The sequence below is a fragment of the Castanea sativa genome, chromosome 1 (genome assembly GCF_040712315.1).
Source record: "Castanea sativa cultivar Marrone di Chiusa Pesio chromosome 1, ASM4071231v1".
NCBI lineage: Eukaryota > Viridiplantae > Streptophyta > Magnoliopsida > Fagales > Fagaceae > Castanea > Castanea sativa.
The window spans coordinates 15,543,001-15,562,419 of record NC_134013.1 but is presented as its reverse complement, the minus strand read 5'-3'; the positions used below and the strand labels follow the sequence as shown (position 1 = coordinate 15,562,419).

Sequence of the window (19,419 nt, the reverse complement as noted above, 5' to 3'; positions counted from 1 at the left end):
GATGGTTGTTGTAGGAACAAAACCATCAATATTCTCAACAGGCAAGAAGAACTTCTTCTAGACCTCATTGAGGCAATGGAAGATCCTGTCATCAAAGCTCAGAAGCTCACCCTTTTCCATCAGACCTTAGTAAAGGAAACCAACAAACCTAAACTAAGGATCCAGCAACCCAAGGTAGATTTAGAGCAAATCTACAATAGGTTTACCCAGTCCAAGAAGGAAGTTACGATCAACGACCTTCAAAGAGAAAATAAGGAGACCAAGTCAGAAGTTAGAACCCTAAAGCAAGAACTAACCATTCTCAGGGTTGACTATGATCTTCTTAACTGGAGAGTCCAAATTTTGGAAAATACTTCTCATCAAGGCAATGAGGAAGGTCCCTCATTTCAGAACCCTTCTGATGATGAAGAAACAGTTAACCCCACAGCTGATCTTATCAATGAACCTTCTAAAGAATTGTTCTTAGATACCATCAGTAGGATTAACTTCCATAAATGGCATTCCAAAGTTAGGATTATTATTAGCAAAGATTTTGAATTTAAGGTCACAGCCTTAATAGATTCAGGTGCTGATCTTAACTGCATTTAAGAAGGAATCATTCCCTCCAAGTACTTCAAAAAATCTACGGAGCGATTGATATCTGCAAGTGGCGGAAGAATGCAAATTGAATTCAATCTCCCTCAAGCCAAGGTTTGCCAAGGCGGCATATCCTTCAAAACAAAATTTGTCCTTGTTAAAAATATGACAGATAGGGTCATCTTAGGAAACCCTTTCTTATGTTTGCTCTACCCTTTCACCACAGACAGTGAAGGAATCACAACCTATCTCTTTGGTCAGTTTGTCAAGTTTGAGTTCATAAGAAGCCTCGAACCTTAGGAAGTTAGCTCCCTCTAGAAAGCTTCTATATAAAAAACTCTCAGTACTGTCACCATCCAACCCCTTCCATCTCATAATCAAGTCCAGTACCTTGATTCTGTCATATCAATTGATGATTCTTTTGACCCCAATCGGTCCCAGTTATCATCATGCATTCATCATGAAAGTAATTGCATCTCTGCATCCATCAGTTTTAAAAACAAAACGTTTTTTAACAATTATATGAAAATCTCAAATGATCCAAACCTTTCTTGGCAGGATAGAGAGAAAGCAATATTTAATACCACTAATAAGTGGACAATGACTTCTTCAGCAGAGAAGAAGAATAAGGGGAAAGCACCAGCAAGGGGCTATCCTCAAGACAAAAGACTACCAGCGGGACAGTCTTTTGTAAAGCATGAAGATGCATCCTCTACCAGCCATAGAGGATCAATATCCCTTCAGGAATATGTCCCTCCAACGGTGACATATTCCAGTGGTGATATGGCTATTGTTTTGTAGGAAGTTTTATCCAGGACTTTACAATTCAATGATGGAGCATATACAGACTTACCTTACTCCATTAAATGTCTCCTTGATAACCTTCAATTTGCCTACACCAGAAAAAACCAAGACCTTTTCCAAAAAACCCTCAGAGCATTAGAAATTCACCTAGTTAACCTTGAGGCTAGGAATGAAGTTTTAACCAGTCAACTCTCTGGCAAAGAGGATATCCATTCAATGGATAGAATGACTATCATGAGCACTGATTATGCCAGGCTCAGTCTTAAGACTCGAGCTACTCTAAGAAGTGCCACTGCCAACCTGCCATCAGACTTACTATTTCGTATTCTGAAAAGCAAGGTTATGAACAAATCTCTGAATCTTTGGTATAAACATTTCAAAATACTGGTCACAACCACTATCCCTAATCCAGATGATTCATATGATATCGATAATGTCCTCATGCAAGCCACATGGGAAGAATACTTTAGAAGCAGCTCCAGAGTATATGAAAACAAACATCCTTCCGGGACTTTTGGTCAACTATGAAGACGGAACAGACGATGATGAAAGAGATCCTGCTTGGCTCTCACAAATGTTTAAATCCGGTTTCATCAGACTTATCAAGCTAACAAGTCATGATCAAGTCAGCCAACTACCCTAAATCATCCAAAATGCTGTTAAGCAGATCAACAGACCTTTTATTTCTATCAGATGTTGGAGTACTCTACCAAAATGGGACAAAGATAATTGGATGGAGGTTCACCCCTCGAAGCATCTTATCCTCATCAATGGTTTTACTTATCAGGGCCCATGGTATGAAGAAGACACATATATTTCATACAAATACCCTAATGCTCTAGCATAACGCTGGAGGAACTACTTCAACAACCAAATTCTTGATGTTAGCCATGATCTATGGAAAGATTACCATTTTATAGGTTCTATAGATAGAATCTATGTTTTTGGAAGAAAACCATATGACTCTGCTATTAGGCATCTTAAAAAGCTTGGTCCCGATAATCCTAGGGAGTTCCTTACGGGGAAAAAGCCTGTACATGAGCCTCTTTTATATTGTGGACTTTGCAACCACTATGCCAGGTATCACGAGCATAATTGTGACGACGATTCTCAGTGGGGTCCTCACAAAGGATATCCATTAGATGCTTCTGATACTGATTAAAGCATCCTGACCAAGCAACTTAGGATAAGGATCCAATCCGGTTACTATTCAAAAATCACACCAGCCACTGATTCGAACAGTACCTGCATCATGAACAGTACCAGCACTCAGCAGATTCCTCGACAGATTACTATTCATCCAAAAACGACAGATGAACAGTACTCCGGAAAAGCAAGGGGACAAGTCACTATTCATGAACAGTAAAAGTTACTGTTCATAGACATAATCATTCAGAATCACTGTTGCTTTCGGAGGAAAGAGTTTTCACCTCAGTAAAAGCAATTCACCTTCCATGATTCCAGCAATCTTCAGATGACATCCAAGGCTCCCTCTAGTCTATATAAGGCAACCAAGACTCCATTCTGAGGCAGATCCAATTCTAGGAAGAGTTCCAGAATACCTCAGAGGTTCAAATTTTAGGAAGAACTCCAAAATACCTCACTCAGCTTTTCCCCCTCTTTACAACCTTTAGCATTGTAATCAGATGGCTCATCCTTACTTTTGTAATACCCTAGCCAGTTTTCACAATTGTAACCCCATGGCCTCAACCGGCCTTTATCTGTATATTCCGCATATGGCCCCAACCGGCCTTAGTCTATAACTTACCCCCTTATATATATATATATATACATGTCTTGAGAGATGTCATGTTCTGAAGTCCACTGACCTCTAGTTACTAAACCAAGCTTCAACTCAACTGTCTGAATCAATGTCAACTAGAACCTAAATAAGGATTAAATAAATCAATAAGGACATGTTTCGAATGACTAAAAAGTCCTCTAATAAAACTTTTCCTTAGCCACTATGAAGATTTGGCAATGTAAAATTTAACATATCTTTCTAATATACATCATACCTATTCTAGATTTTATATAATTGTAATGCATTCCCTAAAACTAAAATCTATTATACCTATATATAAGTACACGTAGACCATCTGAACAGTACACGTAGACCATCTGAACACCACCCTAGGACATCAACAAGTGCTTAACCTATATAGGATGTGATGCTACTCCACGTGCATATATGAGGATTTGTTTCAAAATCAAATAAAATAATGTATGTCTATGCAATTGTTATTATAATTCTAATATTTTTAAGCAGCCTAGAGACGAAGGTTCCTTAGTCAAATATGTGTCCAACAATATCAATTAGGCTTGCATAAATAGATGTTTACCTTAATACAACAAATTTGCTGGCTGCTCCTAGTAGTGTCACGGTCTTTTATCCCTTCAATTTGAGAAACCCTAATTCTCTACTCTTAATCTTTTATACGCTAACCACTGATTTTTTTTTTTTAATCTTGCAGTCTCTCTCTACTTGTCACGTGATTGACTTAAAAGACCCAGTATATATACCTTTAAAATAACACTCCAATTCAGTCTAGGAAGACCAATCCGACTCTAATTAGTACTCTTAGATAACACTCCTACTAGGGCTAGAGTCCAAGACTTATTCCCAATTAAACTCAAATCAAGGTTGTTTAGATAGGCTAAAACTCTAAAGAATTCCAATAACACTTAAACTGCTAATCCAAATAGGAAATCTCTTATCCTTTTTCTTAAAAGATAAGGAGACTACTCCTAATCCAAATAGGTTTTAATCTCTTATCATTTTCCTTAACTGATAAGGAGACTAAAAGTTTAATATGAATAATCCACAAAATAACTCTCACGTTACATCTTCTTTTATTTATTTTCTTTGTAGATATCATAAACTAAAATAATATCACCTTCAAAAATAAATTAAATAATTCATCAATTTCACTCTAGAAGTAATTAAATTGAATTTAAGTGAGGCGGGTGTTACACTTATCATACATCCTTCTTGCATCAAATAAAACCCATTAGCATGTAAATTCTCAATTACTTATAAAAAAACATGCTAATTCTCAATTACTTATAAAACATATGCAAATATAAGAATACTTTTTTTTTTCATGCACTATCACTACCTTTAAAAGGAAATCTTCAAGCCTGATGGTCCTCCCACGAGCAGCGAGACGTTGTCAATGCTTTGAACAACCGGAGTTGGTACATCCGGCCATGTCCTAGTTTTAATCTCTGCTAAAGACGGAACAAAAGGAACAAAAGCTCGGTTGCTATCCAGAGCATCGCATGACATTCCAATCTTCCTCTACTTATCGGGTGCAATATCATACATCCAAACCTCTCCATGTTGCCCTAGCTTTCGTTGATGCATAACAAGTCGCTCACCATCATAGAAGCTGGGAATCCTTATAGGCCATTCACTATTTAATATATTTGTAATTCGGGTTTTAAGCACCCACTCAACTTTCTTGTAATCATTGAGGATCCAAACCGAGATTTCTTCTCTTGAAGTTGAGATGATGGTAAGCAAAGCATTTACTACTCCAAACCATGATGTCCAATTCTCAAATAGAAGTGGTAAGTTTTGATGAAATTTGATGATCCTAGCCTCTTCTTTTTTCAGATGAAAAACAAGGATATCATTGCGCTTCCTAATCCAATGTAACGACCCGTGAGCATAGATTGGTAGAGCATCGGAGAAGTTACAACTCATGGAAGTAAATTTTGTCGAGGATTTTCTCCATGACAATATATCGGATGAGATTATATCAAATTGATAGGTATCATCCCTGGGTAATTTTCTAATACAAACAACCTTGTAGTAGTGCAAGGAGGAAGAGATTGGTTCCACAGCCAACCCAATTACAACACAATTTTTATTTTCTATGAATTGGTATCTTTTGGTAACGGGGTTTAAAACTAAAAAACTTTTTTTCAAGAGACGTAAGAGAAGCAGGCCACTACAATAAGCTAAGAGTTTGAAACAGCGAGGTAGTGTCACAGAACTCTCAGTTTCTTTGTTAGAATTGGGAGGATAGAGAGGAACTTTGAAGTAGAATTCAGCCCAGTCATGTGCACAATGAAATATACAAGAATAGCGAAGAAACAGTTTCGCTTCAAATCCAGGGTCGGAGATGAAGGTGTTGAATCTCTTGCTTATGCTTTTGCACGTGACCACGGACTTAAGAGGCAAACGGAAAAGAATATCATCAAGAGGATTGTTGCATAGGTCTTCCATTGTTTTGGCTGTGCATTTGGGGAAAAAAACTGTGTACAATCAAAGAGAAAAGAGTCTAGATTTCAGTGTCGTCTGGATTTCTGTATCACAACATCAAAATATAGAGACATAAGTGGGGTTTAGGATTTTCTAAATACATAGGAACTCTATATTTTACCCCAGGGATAGAACTACTCAAGGGCTGAGGGGGCCACGACCCCACCCCCCCCACCCCCACAACCTTTGAAAAAAAAAATATACTAGTATGTATATTAACAAAAAGAATTTTATATACTTAGCCCTCCCTCCCCAAAAAATTTACAAATTGACCCAAGAAATCCAACAAATAGATAACAAGAAAAATCTATAAAAAATGCACATATCCAGATGATAAGAAAATCTTTGAAGAAATCATAAATCCGGTCTAAGCAAAAACAATAACAACAAGTCAATTACAAATTCTAGCAAAAAAGATAAAAAAAAATATTGATCGCTTCATCCACACATTAGTTAGACCTTGAAAATATTAAGACGTGCCAATTGACTTGCAAAACTCTTGATTATAAAATCCTATTATTAAATTTTTTTTCAAAAGAAAAAAATACAAATAATAATTAATAAATTAATGCTAATAATGCAACTTTGTTAACCTCTAGTATTGATATTCCAAGTTTTTAAAATCTTTGAACAAATAACTTCGGCCCCCCTTAAGTTTGAATCCTAGTTCCATCCCTGTTTTACCCAAAAAAAAAAACTCTATCACATAATTAGATTAGGATTAGGATTTCCTAAATACATACAAACTCTTTTTTTTTTTTAACTCCAAGATGATGATCAAATCTTCTATGTCACATGTCTTTTTTTTTTTATTTTCTTTCTAATCTTCGTTAATGTCTAATAAGAGTTGGAAACTACTCAGCTTAAGGGTGTGTTTGGTATAGTGGAATTTAGGGAGAATTAAAAAAAAAAAAAAAAAAAAAAGAGAGAGAGAGAGAGAGAATGACGAGGGAAACTACTAAGCCTAAGTCTGCGTTTGACATGAATTATTTTTGCCAACTTATTTTATGATTTAACTTATTTTTGCTACAATTCATAGGTCCTACTGCAATTTTTGGTACTATTTATGGCTCCCACGATATTATTTCAGCTAATTTTTATCTTTATCTATAGCACTTTCAGCAAAATAAATGGATCCCAAATGAAAACTAATTCTCTCAATATTATATTCTTTACTATGTCTAATTTTATCCTAACCTGTTTCCAAGTAACAATAATTAAAAATATAAAGAAAGAAGAAAAACCCAAATGAATTGTTTAGTCAAAGCTAGATAACAGCATAGCAACACCCAAATCCCAATCTAAAATTTTAGATTTAGGTCCTAAATCTCAGAAAACCAAAATGTCAAACATATGGTCATTTAATTTGAAATTACAAAAAAAAAAAAATCGAAAAAAGTAATTTGAACCTCTTTTTCTTTTTAACCCAAAAAAATTGATAACTTTAGCACTTAGGTATTTTCGTATTTGTTATGTTAAAAGTTTGGCAAATCCACCAACCACAAGATGCATCTTTTTGAAGGGAATGGAGTGATCTTATCCCATCGCTTTTTGAAGCACTAGAATAGATGGACCATATTCCAGCGCTTTTAAAAGCGCCAGGATAGGTCTTTCCTAGAAGGGAAATCAGTAACACTATTCCAACGCAATAAGACTTCCTATACCAGCGTTTTTGAAAACTGCTGCTATAAGCCTCCTATTGCAGCGATTTGTAAAGCGCCAGTTTTGAGCTGCCGTAATAGGGTTTCCTATACCAGCGCTTTCAAAAAGCGCTGGTATAGGCTTGTCTATTACGACGTTTTTTAAAAGCGTTGAGAAAAAAAACGCTGGGACATGATGATTTTTTTGTAGTTAATGATTGACCGATTGAGTGACCAATTTATTAATAAGATCAAATAATAATGGTGGGAGAGTTCTACCGATCACATCATGGGAGCTTCATTGGATTTATGAAATTTACCACATAACTTGATGCATTAGTAATTATTATTAACTAAATCAAGATTAGTTTTGTAAGGACCAAAAATTTTGTCAACCCAAGCCCACTTAGAATAGTGAGCTTGTAGGGTTCAATTTAGGCCCAAATTAATAAATTTGTTAGAGAGGGAATCAAACAACAAGAGATGACTTAGCCCGAGGATGAGAATAAGGGAGGAATGCCTCATTTTATAAAATATGTAGGTCAGTGCATTAATACAAGCTTGCCCGAGGAGGCTAAAATTACATAGAGAAATGTACTGTTCATGTTCTTCTCTCAATGATCTTTTTACAGTGATCTTTATCTTTTTGTCCGAATCCCCTTCTTTGAAAATCATCTTTTCCTTATATACTCTCTCCTACTTCACATCTTGACCATCCATCCTTTCTTAACCAGCTTCCTCTCATGACACTTGTCTCTTTCTACATTTGAAGAAGGTGGTGGAAGAAATCTGCTTAGTTGTGACTTGCACTGTTCAAGTCATTTTCTTATAAATGTAGCTGATAAAACTGTTGCCCACCATTTAATACGGCCAGGAGGTTAGATGCAGAGTATTCAATGCGGAAGCTATAGGCTACCCCAAGCTAGAAACTTTCCCCATGATCTCTGATTCTCATTTGGTACACCTTAGTACTTTTGACTTATCTCTTCCCCTCCCCGAGCAACCTTCCTCTTCGGGCCCGTGGCTCGTGGCATTCCCGCCCCCACACCACGACTCTTCAACTTCATCCTCGATTCTCGGGCACCCACAAGTTTTATATTTAAAAATAAATAAATAACATGAATCAAGCATAACATTTAACAATCTCAAGGTGGTTATTGTATTTTACTCTCTCTTTTCTTTTCTTTTTTGAACAAGCAAAAATGTGTATTACAACAAAAAAAAAATGCATTTAAGGTTGATTTTCTAGTTGCATACATAATATTCATGTTGTGAATGAAAATTTTGATCCATGTAGATATTTGAAGTTATATAAAATATGTTTATTAATAATGTTCATTGCATGAAAAAAAATAATCATGTAACTTATTTTTAGGACTGTAACAAGGCAGATGAGAATGAACCAATTATCCAGAAAAGGTTAATTTTTTTAAGTTAAAAAAATTGTTTTCATCTCTATATTTTGCTTAAAGTTTTTTTCCTAAATTTCAAAAAATTCTTTCTTTGATATTTAAGGGCCCCTTGGTACATGTATATGAATACATGTTTTCAGTTTTTAAATAACATTACACATATTTTCATACACTTTTTCACTCACATATATTTCCAAAAAATACAAACAACGTTACTAGAACAATGTTACCAAACGGCCCCTAAATTATTGAAAACGTTTACACTTTCTTTCTTTTTTTAAAAACATTTTTCAACCGTTTTTACTTATCAAAAACTTTCCAAGATTTTTTTAGAGCTTAATATGGATTGATTATCTCATGTATCCAAAATATGCATCATATGTCTTAGAGTGCATGGTCTCCACATCTATATGGGATCCACATTAGAAGGATACATCATACGTGTATTATATGTGTTAAGATACTTAGGGCCTATTTGATACATGTGTTTAAACTCATGTTCTCAGTTTTAAAACAACATTACATGCATTTTTACAAACTTTTTCACTCATATATATTTTCAAAAAAATATAAACAATGTTACTAGAGCAACGTTACCAAACAACCCCTTAATAAATAAAAAAATGAAATGCTAACAAATGCCCTTAGGACATTTGATTAATAATTCATTTAAAGAAAGTTTTTATGGGAAAAGCAAAAAAAAAAAAATTATTATTTTGAGAGTTTTTTTCATTTCCTATAAAAGTGATGTCAAAATTTTCCTGAAATGGATTCTTAACCAATACTCTAAGGGTGTTCATTAGCATTTTTCGTAAAAAAAAAAAGCCTTGAGATACCTGGTCAATTTGGATTTGGGCTCATTCCATGAAGAAGGCTTATAACTATTTACTTATATTAGAAATGACGTTAGCATCCAAGTCGTTGTAGTATAGTGGTGAGTATTCCCGCCTGTCACGCGGGTGACCCGGGTTCGATCCCCGGCAACGGCGATTTTCCTTTTACTGCTCGAGCCTGCAGTGATTTCCAATTTTCCACAACTCCACATTCCTTTTCTCATTACGCTCCCACAACTCCGTATCAATTCTCAACTTTTTCTTTGTGCTTTGCGTAATCTCATTGATATTTTAGAGGTGCCCTTCATGTGTTTGCTTGAATGCCCAACTGGTGATTTAAGATTAATAAAGCTTTATTTTTTGTCCTTGCCAGCTAATGCAGTAAGTTAACTTCCTCCATCTCTGAATTTACAAAAATGAAGAAACCTCCAAAAATTTTAGAAAACATATCTGCTTACATTATGTGCTGCACATAGTGTATGATTTTTTTTTTTTTTTTGGGTGTAAATGCAAATCAATTTATACATTTAGGAATTTGCATTCTATTATAGTTGATACATTTTTCCCCCTTGGTGCTAAGAACACTGGGGTGTTTGTTATAGACTTCACAATAGAATTTGTGAAGTGAAAGGCAGATCTGTATCCTGATATATAAAAAGAAAGTGAAAGGCAGATATAAAACCTTATCCTGATATATAAGAAACTTGACTTAAAAAAGAAGTAACTAGTTTGAGAAGTAACAAAATGAGACATTAAAGAAACATATCAACAAAATACATTACTCAACATTAGAGAAATCACTACATTAATCATTAAACCATGCTAGTTTTCAGATCACTCTTTTTAGTCTGCTGTCCAATGGAACTTAAGAAAAATCTTATTCTTTTTCTTGTTTTTGTTTTTGTTTTCAAAACCACAGGCCAAAAGTGTTCAAACCGAGTATTGGAGTGAATTTCTTCCACATTATTATTATTATTCAACGCGGCAGAGTCCAACCATGCTAAAGAAGGTATAAAAGGAATGTACTAGTGCATTCCATCCTTAGAATCAGAAAATCTCTTATCTTGTTCCACTTATACAAACTCACATTATATGAATAAATTTCTTTCACTACCCCTCGGCTCTGCAAAACAATCCACTCCCCATCAAAAAAGATGGGACAGAAGCCATTGAAGACGCTCGTTAGTGGCCAAGGACGTAACACACCCCCATTCACCTTTTTCATAATCAAGGAGTACAAAGACGACGATCTGTGTCCTTAAAATACGTACTAGATTAATTGAACCCCTTCTAACTCCAAATCACGTCATCTTTGAACTTATCAAGAAAACGGGGCTTGCTTATGATTTTTGGCTTGTTTTCCTTTAAATCAAACACAACAATATCACCGGATTTCCTCATCCAATGCAAAGATTTTTTGAAGTAAACTGCTTGACCATGTTTGACAAACTCTCTTGATTCACACTCTAGTATTGCATCCACTCTTTCCCACCATGCAATTTCTTTAGATGAGAATATCGTAAATCCATATTGTTCTCTACCACCTAGGACAATCTTCTTCCTATAAACAAGAACCAACTGGCAATGGTTATTGGAAATCAAAGCACTAGAATGATCATAAGCCAACCCGATATTTTGCTTAACACTTGGCAACCATTCTGTTGGTTTCAGAATATATTGGTATTTCTTTATTGTTGGGTTATAAAGACTAAAGAGATTGGTTTGTAGAATATTGAGCAAAAGAAGCCCATCACAAGAATCAACAACTTGATGTTTAGAAATAGGCCTGATACAACTGTTAAGGGAGTGGTGTTGAGGATGAAGAGAAAGGTACCTTATGTTTTGTGGACTATGAAACGAAAAGTGAAAGAAACCATGGACAGATTGGAGACCAAGAGCATGATCATGTGTTGGCAACAACTTAGGGTCATAGATGATGGAATTGATGATTTGATTAAAACGTTGACTAACACACTTCAACCTGAACAAATATTTGATTGGCCAAACCTGAAAAGATTTCAAGGAGCACATCGTCACATACCATAGTTCTTGATTTGTTGAAAATCCTTGTCAAAACCAAACAAACTTTATTTATTGGATCAAATTCTTGGACCCACGGTGTGGTTTGGATTGGTCACGAATTACTGAGCTGCTGTTTTGGGGAAAAATGAGAAGGGGGGGGGGGGATTTGTGTTTGGTTTGGGAAGGATAAAATAATAAGGATTAGGGTTTTTCGATTTCTAAGCTAGAATGGTATTTTTTTTTAATATTAATATTTTTATATATGTATAAAAGAATAGAATGATATACAATTTGATTCCCATATGTGAAGTCTATGAGTGATCTTATTAGATAGCATAATAAAGTATCAATACTAATTTGATTCCTATTATTATAAAAATACTATTTTCTCAAAAAAACAATTACTAATTTGATTGATTTAATGGACTTGGGTTTTGGGTCAGTAGCCATAATTGGATTGAGTTTGGGTCACTCAGATTTTTATTATTTCTCTTTTGTTTAATCTAATATGTGTAAAACTACCATTTGGAAATTCGTACGCGGTGTTAAAATTCCATATACAATTAACCTCAATTTTAGGAGACAATATCTGTTGTAACAATTGTTCACTAACGCCCTTTTCTCGTATCTGAACAAACATGAATACCTTTTATTATATAATAATAATAGAGAAAATCGAAGTTTATCAAGTATAGTAATTTTTTTGCAAATTTAGTATCGTCATCTGTTGATCTGTTAAATATGAACCAGTTCAACCAATGGCAAACTCTAAATTATATCTGACAGAAACGGGCAAACTCCAATCCCAACAGCCACTCTTGTCTTGCCGTACATTCCGGTTTCAATACCGTTACAACAAACCAAAAATTAAAAAGAAACCAAACCGCCCTTCACAGAATGCCTTGTCTAACTGAATCTTGAAATCTCAAAAACATTTTATGATGAATGTGTCATTGATGGAATGCATGCATAGGTAGATTTTTTGTTGCTGTTGTTGTTGTTGTTGTGGTTGTTCTTTCGATCATTGTTCATAGTTTAGGAGCTTGTTTGGGAGTTATAAAAAAATGGCCGGAGGTGGAGAAGGTGGAGGTGCCAAAGAGCTTGATCAGACGCCCACGTGGGCTGTCGCCGCAGTTTGTGCCGTCCTCATTGTGGTTTCTATTCTATTGGAAGAAGTTATTCATAAGATTGGACTGGTAAGGTTTATGTATTCTCAAATCTTTTTTCTTGTGATCTCATTGGGGTCAATAGGAATCACGAGGGAATGTCTTTTTTATGGGGGGGGTACTTTCATTTTTTGATAGAAACGATGGGAGTTGAATTGAATTTATGGCATCTGTTCTATAATATATATATATATATATATATATATATATATATATATATATATATATTTTATCATCATGCCAAGAAACCTTTTGGTTTTGGTTCTTATAATGAAAGAAATGCTTCTTCTTCTTCTGTTTTTTAGTTTCATGCAATAGTATGAAATATGAATGTTGTGTGATTTAAGTTTTGGATTTGTTTTTTGGTTATTGGATGGTCTTGATTTGGAAAAAAATGATTCTTGGACATGGTTGAAGCACTTAGGGAAATTTTTAGTCTGGACGAACTTAGAAGAATTGGATTGGTCTAGCATTATATTATATGACTTGCTTGCTTTCTTGTGATTTCCCTAAAATGGAAACCCAATAACATGCCACCATGTTCAACCATTTGTTTGTTTGTTTGTTTGTTTTTCCTCCCCAGTAAGTAACATCTTAGAGAACTTGATATGTTGCTCTTCTTTCAGTGGTTTCAAAAAAGGAAAAAGGACGCTTTGGTTGAAGCTCTTGAGAAAATTAAAGGCGGTAAAAGCACCAACCCTGTTTCTTAGTTTTTTTTTTTTTTTAAAATGTATTTCCATTAGTTTTTGGTCTGCCCAATTGACTACCAATATTTCTGCTGCAGAGCTTTTGGTTTTAGGATTCATTTCTTTAATTTTGACACTCGGGCAAACCTACATTGCTAGAATAAGTACAATTGACTAACAATATTTCTGCCCATGTTTTCATATTGACCAAGCTTTCTCTTCCTGGTTAATTTTTGCAGAGCTTATGGTTTTAGGATTCATTTCTTTAATTTTGACATTCGGGCAAAACTACATTGCTAGAATATGTATTCCCGTAGATATTTCAGAGACCATGTTACCTTGTCCCATTAGAGGAGGAAGTGCTGAACCTGAGGGGGGACATCGCAGGCTTCTATGGCATGAGCGTAGATATCTAGCTGCTGAAAGCAAAGGTCCAGCTTGCAAGGCGGTAAGTTTATCTTACTGAGAAGGTAACTTTAAGTCTCAAATAAAAAGGAAGTGTTCCTTCACACAATTGGGCAACTTATTCATTCTAGGAAACTGTCGTTCTTAACTGATTCCTTGAACCCTGCCAAAAAAAGCAAGGAAAAGGATCACCAAGTCAGTGGACCTGAATGTGGTATTAAAAAGAAACAGATTCCTTGTTCTTTGTTATGGACTTCACCAAAATCTTGTATATTTTTAACCTCAGTTATAGTGTGTAGGGTTAGTACTTCATCAGTCCATAGGTTCATTGCCTTGTTGTAATGGAGCTCTATGAATTGCCATTATTAATTCATTATCTGTTTAAAAATGGTAGAGATAAATTCAATGAAGATCAGGGGTTTATCTAGTGGTTCGATGAGAGAAAGTAAGGATAATTTTGTCTCTAGATTTAAGGATTTTGGATGGATTGCATTTATTAGATACAACCATCATATTATAAACAAGTTAAAATGGAATTTCATCTAGTAATACAATATGGTTAACATGCTTTACAGAGCAGGAACTTGGCTATCATGAAATAAATGTGCATAATAACAGAAAAGGTGTATCTATCTATCTACACTAAAAAGTGGGATTGAGGAAGAGAAATGATAGGAAAAGATAATAGCAGATCTCAACGCAGTTGGGGAAAACTGTCTGGTCCTAAAAGGTGATATAATAGGAAATGTTTCATGTGATGCTTCCCTTCAGTCATTTTTATTGAAATAATCAAAACGAGCTCGCAGATGTGAGAAGTGTACATGTTAAAGGTGAAAGTATGTTGAATTTGAAAAGATCTAGGATCTTATGCTCTCAGTTTCATGGCTTTCTCCATGCCAACATGTGGAGCACGACTTCTGTTGACCATGATAGTTGGCATAGAATGAACATATATCTGTGGTGTGCAGGAAGGCCGTGTTAACTAATTAGATAAAAATAGCATCCCACATCTGAATTTTAATGCTTTTCCATCAAAATCTTAGCTTCTCACTGTAACTTTCTAAAGGATATGTATTTACATACAACATGACACTATTTTTATCTCCTTTTACATTCTAAAATTAATCATACACTGTCAGGCAGATTACAACAACTGTCAGCTATTATCTTTTCAATCCAATGACTGATGCCATTGTTTCAAGTACAATTTATTAAATGTCCACATTCTTTCCTTTTCCTGGTCATAACGACTAATGCCATTCTTACTTTATCATAATGTAGGGTTATGTGTCGCTTATATCTGTCAATGGTTTGCATCAGTTACACATCTTCATATTCTTTTTAGCTGTCTTCCATGTGATATACAGTGCCATAACGATGACACTTGGAAGATTAAAGGTGGGTACACATTCAGGATTGTCTATAATTATTAATTGTAGTTCCTAAGTCATCATATAATGAGTACCTGGAAGCATGTGGCAAAAGGGTGTTTGCATCAAGGAAGAAAGTATTCTCTGGGAAGAAACTTATTGAATTTTCTCTTCCAGTTCGTCATGGGGATGGTGTCACACTTTTGAAGAGCTATCTCTGCTGATATTCATTATATATAGGTGGTATCAACATACACTAGTTGTTTAATTATGATTCTCTCTTTTTTTTTGGCAGATACGGGGGTGGAAGGTGTGGGAAAGGGAAATTATTCATGAAAATGAAACCTTGAATGGTATATTAGTGAAAGATGATAATTACTTACTGCTTGTTGCTACTAGATTACATTGTCAGCATGGAAAATTTCATTCGTGCTGAATTGGGTGTGTGCCTATTATTCAGATCCTCAAAGATTCAGGCTTACTCATGAGACATCCTTTGTAAGAGACCACACTAGTTTCTGGACTAAAACAGCAATCTCCTTCTACTTTGTAAGAAATATGTCCTGACTCTGCTTTCAATTACTTTGAATATGGAAATGGTGCCAATTGTTCACTAGTGTACTTTTCTAAGTATGTTCTGCACTTGTGCTTTAAATTTCTGTGTATAATTAAGTGTGTATATTATAAAAAAATTCTTTTTATACCTTTGAGTCAAATGAGAAGTTAAACCTCAAAAAGAAAAAGAAAGAACTTGAATCAAGCATCTTTGAAATTTTCCTAACTGATTTAGTTTTTCTGACCTTGCTTTAGAACCTGTATGTCTTGATGCAAAGCTTGAATGTTCCAATCTTTCAGGTCTGCTTCTGGCGACAGTTCTTCAGATCTGTTCGTAGGGCTGACTATTTGACCATGCGACATGGATTTGTTACTGTGAGTTTCTTCAGTGCAACAAGTGTTTTAGGATCATCTTTATATGGTAGTTGTTGATAATTTGAATATTTCTTTTTTATAGGTTCATTTAGCGCCTGGAAGTAAGTTTGACTTTCAAAAATATATCAAAAAGTCATTAGAAGATGACTTCAAGGTAGTTGTGGGAATCAGGTAAACAGCCATTATTTTTAAATTTTCTGTTCTTAGTTACCAATTCACCTTCCTGACGTTGAGATTATGTGAGTAATCCTTTCCTTTATTATTTTTCTAAATTTGATCTTCATGCTGCTTGCAGTCCACTATTATGGGCTTCAGTGGTTTTCTTTCTGCTTATTAATGTCAGTGGTTAGTCTTTCTTCTTCTATTTCTCTTTAATTTAGGCAATGGAGTTGGTAGTTAGTAGTTTCTTTAATAATATTAAGTGATCTTCATATTTCGCGCTCAAAATTAATGAAGATATAATTGATTTTTTCCTTTTCAGGATGGCAGGCTATGGTTTGTGTGTCCATACTTCCTCTACTTGTAAGAAACTCATTACAGAAATTATCTGAATATGTGGTTTTTAATTCAAGAGCTAATGATTGGGTGGTTTAAAGGTGATTTTAGCTGTTGGGACCAAGCTTCAAGGAATAATATCAAAAATGGCTCTTGAAATCAAAGAAAGGCAATCCGTAGTCCAAGGAATACCTCTTGTGCAAGTCTCTGACAGCCATTTTTGGTTTGGTTGGCCTCAATTAGTTCTTCATCTCATCCATTTCGTCTTATTCCAGGTATTACTAAGTTACCTCCTATTCTTTTACATGAAATATCATAGGTAACCTATGTGGTAGAGTTGCATAAATTCAGCCTGGTAGAAGATATCTGCGTGTTTTGCTTAATGTCTCAGGCAAAAAGACAAAAGCTTTTGTCTTGAGAATCAGTGCAAATGTTAAATGTGTGTGTGTGTATTTATGTTGGAGAGAAAATAAGCGTCCTTCTTCTTCATTTTTCCATGTCAAGACTTAAGAAGATTTTCTAACTAGCTGACTGTTCCTTGTCCAGAATGCATTTGAGATAACATACTTCTTTTGGATATGGGTAATAAAACACTCTCCATTCCCTTTCTAATTATTTTGTATTCACTGCTGGAATTCTAAATGGATAGCCTTGGTGCAGTATGAGTTCGGCTTGAGATCTTGTTTTCATGAGGATTTTGGTCTTATAATTTTAAGAGTTCTCCTCGGGTGAGTCTTGGTTCTTTTATATGTGTGAAGCATCTCAAAGGAAGAATTGTCATCTAATACAACTATTATGTTAGACCAATACAAGAGATCCTAAAGACATTGTAATGGTTCTTAGATGTCATTCTTCCTAGAAGGTGCTTCATGAACATCCTAATTCATATTATCGACGTTGGACTCTCCAAATTAACTTAATTGAACTTCCAATCTGACAGGGTAGGAGTCCAATTTATGTGCAGCTACATTACACTTCCACTGTATGCCCTTGTTACTCAGGTATGCTCATTTTGCTATTCAAACTTAACGTACATTAAATACATGTTGAAATCTATGAGTAGCCACTTACAGACTGAATATTTTGAGTTTGAAAAAGTAATAAATGTGGTCTGGTTTTTGGTAATAATTGATAACTGAGATAATCTCCCTGTACATAGCTTTCACCTAATATGTATATGCTGGCAACAAGCGACCAATCTTCTAGACACGTTTTTTTCAAAATTGTATTCTTACTTTTTTGTTTTTTTCAATTTTAGATGGGATCAACCATGAAGAGGTCAATATTTGATGAACAAACTTCCAAGGCCCTAAAGCAGTGGCATCAAAAGGCTGTAAAGAAGAAGACTGATGTGAGGGCATCATCTCCACCTCGGACTTTGGGTGGAAGCCCCGGTGACTCACCTGTGCAATCCCCACCTCGAGCATTTCCTCATGGCCAAGTATGTGCTGTGGTACCAGACAGATCTTCTCCTGTGCAATCCCCTCCTCGAGCATTTCCTCATGGCCAAGTATGTGCTGTGGTACCAGACAGATCTTCTCCTAAAACGACAGCAAACATCATGGCCAGTGTGGATCTTCCAAGGGAACAAAAATCCACTAAGAATGATGGCTTCCACGACCTACTAAGTGAACCATGATTATGATTATCAAAAAGTGAACCATGATTATAGCCAAAGTGATTGCCATGTGATAGGAAAATTGTGAGAATGTTGATGTTGCGGCTTGCTTCAGTGCCACTATTGGCAGTGGCAGTGTCATTGTTTTCTCCGTTAAGTTGCATTTTCGTTCACACTTATTAAACAGTAAGCAAATTTTCCGCAACTCTTTAAGGCTAAGAAGCATCTTTGTGTGATTGATTTAACATAGCTCAACTATGAAACCAGAAGTCGAGAACTCGTATGTAGTGTTCTTCACAGTTTTGTTATTTCCTATTAGGCCATTACATGCTTTGTAATTTGCACTTGAATCGCATATTCATCAAGCTTCTATTGCATGTACACTATAGCCTGTGTTGCGTGTAAAAACTACATACCATGTGTTGATGGGGATAAAGTATATGCTCCAATTTACATACTTGTTTGCCATGTCATTTATACTATGTTGGAATGGCCGTGTATGATTTTGCTAACATTAAGTTGCACGACTTGGCTTTTTCATTAGACCATCAGTAGGAACCTGTGGCGTTTCATAATTGGTTAGCTAAAAAGACAGTTCAAAAGGCTCTGTACTGGGCATATGCAAACGCATGCCAACACAATGAAAGATCAAGCTGGTGATTACACGTTCTACTATCATTTTGTGTCATGTATATGTGATTGCAAGTAGAGACAATGCATAGGGGATGGTGCAGCCAAGAGGTAGATGGATACTAACCCACTCACTAGTGGGGGAAGGATGACTCGAACCCAAGACACTTTACAAGTGAAGTCTTGTTGACCCAAGACCCCGACCACTATGTCATCACTTACCTACCACGTTGGCTAATATATATAATTTGCACATCTTTACATATCTCTTCTCTACCTCTTTTTCATACCATTGATTTTGCAATAAGTCTAGAGCCAAAAAAAAAAAAAATTCACAAAATATTTTACAAATGACGAGATTACAAATTGTTAATGGTATATAATAAAGTAATGTCAATAGTAGACCCAAATGATAACTAATAAAATTTGTTAACTCGACTATTATGAAAATTGTTATCTTTACAAACGAGATATAATATTAGAAGATGTACACAAGTAACACATTTAAAAGCTGAGAGGAGCAATGCTAGAGATCTAAAATTTTTCATAATCCATTGTAGGT

The 19,419-nt window shown here is 35.2% G+C and overlaps 3 protein-coding genes and 1 non-coding gene across 4 annotated transcripts; 2 read left to right on the top strand and 2 right to left on the bottom strand.

The window, feature by feature from the left end:
- Positions 1 to 4,681: 4,681 nt before the first annotated feature.
- Positions 4,682 to 5,614, bottom strand: LOC142618917 (F-box protein At1g20360-like). The gene has a single exon (XM_075792012.1). It carries the CDS (start codon positions 5,612 to 5,614, stop codon positions 4,682 to 4,684), a length of 933 nt encoding a protein of 310 aa, XP_075648127.1.
- Positions 5,615 to 9,619: 4,005 nt separating this feature from the next.
- On the top strand, positions 9,620 to 9,691 carry TRNAD-GUC (transfer RNA aspartic acid (anticodon GUC)). The gene has a single exon. It is a non-coding gene; the product is annotated as a tRNA-Asp (tRNA).
- A 1,134-nt stretch (positions 9,692 to 10,825) lies between these two features.
- On the bottom strand, positions 10,826 to 11,566 carry LOC142618839 (putative F-box protein At1g20795). The gene has a single exon (XM_075791908.1). It carries the CDS (start codon positions 11,564 to 11,566, stop codon positions 10,826 to 10,828), a length of 741 nt encoding a protein of 246 aa, XP_075648023.1.
- A 708-nt stretch (positions 11,567 to 12,274) lies between these two features.
- Positions 12,275 to 18,608, top strand: LOC142621774 (MLO-like protein 9). Its single transcript, XM_075795131.1, has 15 exons — positions 12,275 to 12,753; positions 13,350 to 13,407; positions 13,649 to 13,857; positions 15,096 to 15,212; positions 15,480 to 15,537; positions 15,645 to 15,733; positions 16,040 to 16,114; positions 16,197 to 16,285; positions 16,410 to 16,459; positions 16,596 to 16,636; positions 16,711 to 16,884; positions 17,156 to 17,191; positions 17,270 to 17,337; positions 17,550 to 17,610; positions 17,868 to 18,608. The coding sequence occupies exons 1-15, from the start codon at positions 12,622 to 12,624 to the stop codon at positions 18,246 to 18,248; spliced, it is 1,638 nt and encodes a 545-aa protein (XP_075651246.1). The 5' UTR covers positions 12,275 to 12,621; the 3' UTR covers positions 18,249 to 18,608.
- Positions 18,609 to 19,419: the final 811 nt, after the last annotated feature.

What these genes read in the sequence shown, in the direction of transcription:
- LOC142618917 (XM_075792012.1), bottom strand. Translation starts at nt 5,614, where the DNA reads ATGGAAGACCTATGCAACAATCCTCTTGATGATATTCTTTTCCGTTTG.
- LOC142618839 (XM_075791908.1), bottom strand. Translation starts at nt 11,566, where the DNA reads ATGTGCTCCTTGAAATCTTTTCAGGTTTGGCCAATCAAATATTTGTTC.
- LOC142621774 (XM_075795131.1), top strand. Translation starts at nt 12,622, where the DNA reads ATGGCCGGAGGTGGAGAAGGTGGAGGTGCCAAAGAGCTTGATCAGACG. An exon ending in TCTTGAGAAAATTAAAGGCG is followed by an intron (nt 13,408 to 13,648) that starts GTAAAAGCACCA and finishes TAATTTTTGCAG; the next exon opens with AGCTTATGGTTTTAGGATTC. An exon ending in TCCATTTCGTCTTATTCCAG is followed by an intron (nt 16,885 to 17,155) that starts GTATTACTAAGT and finishes TTCCTTGTCCAG; the next exon opens with AATGCATTTGAGATAACATA.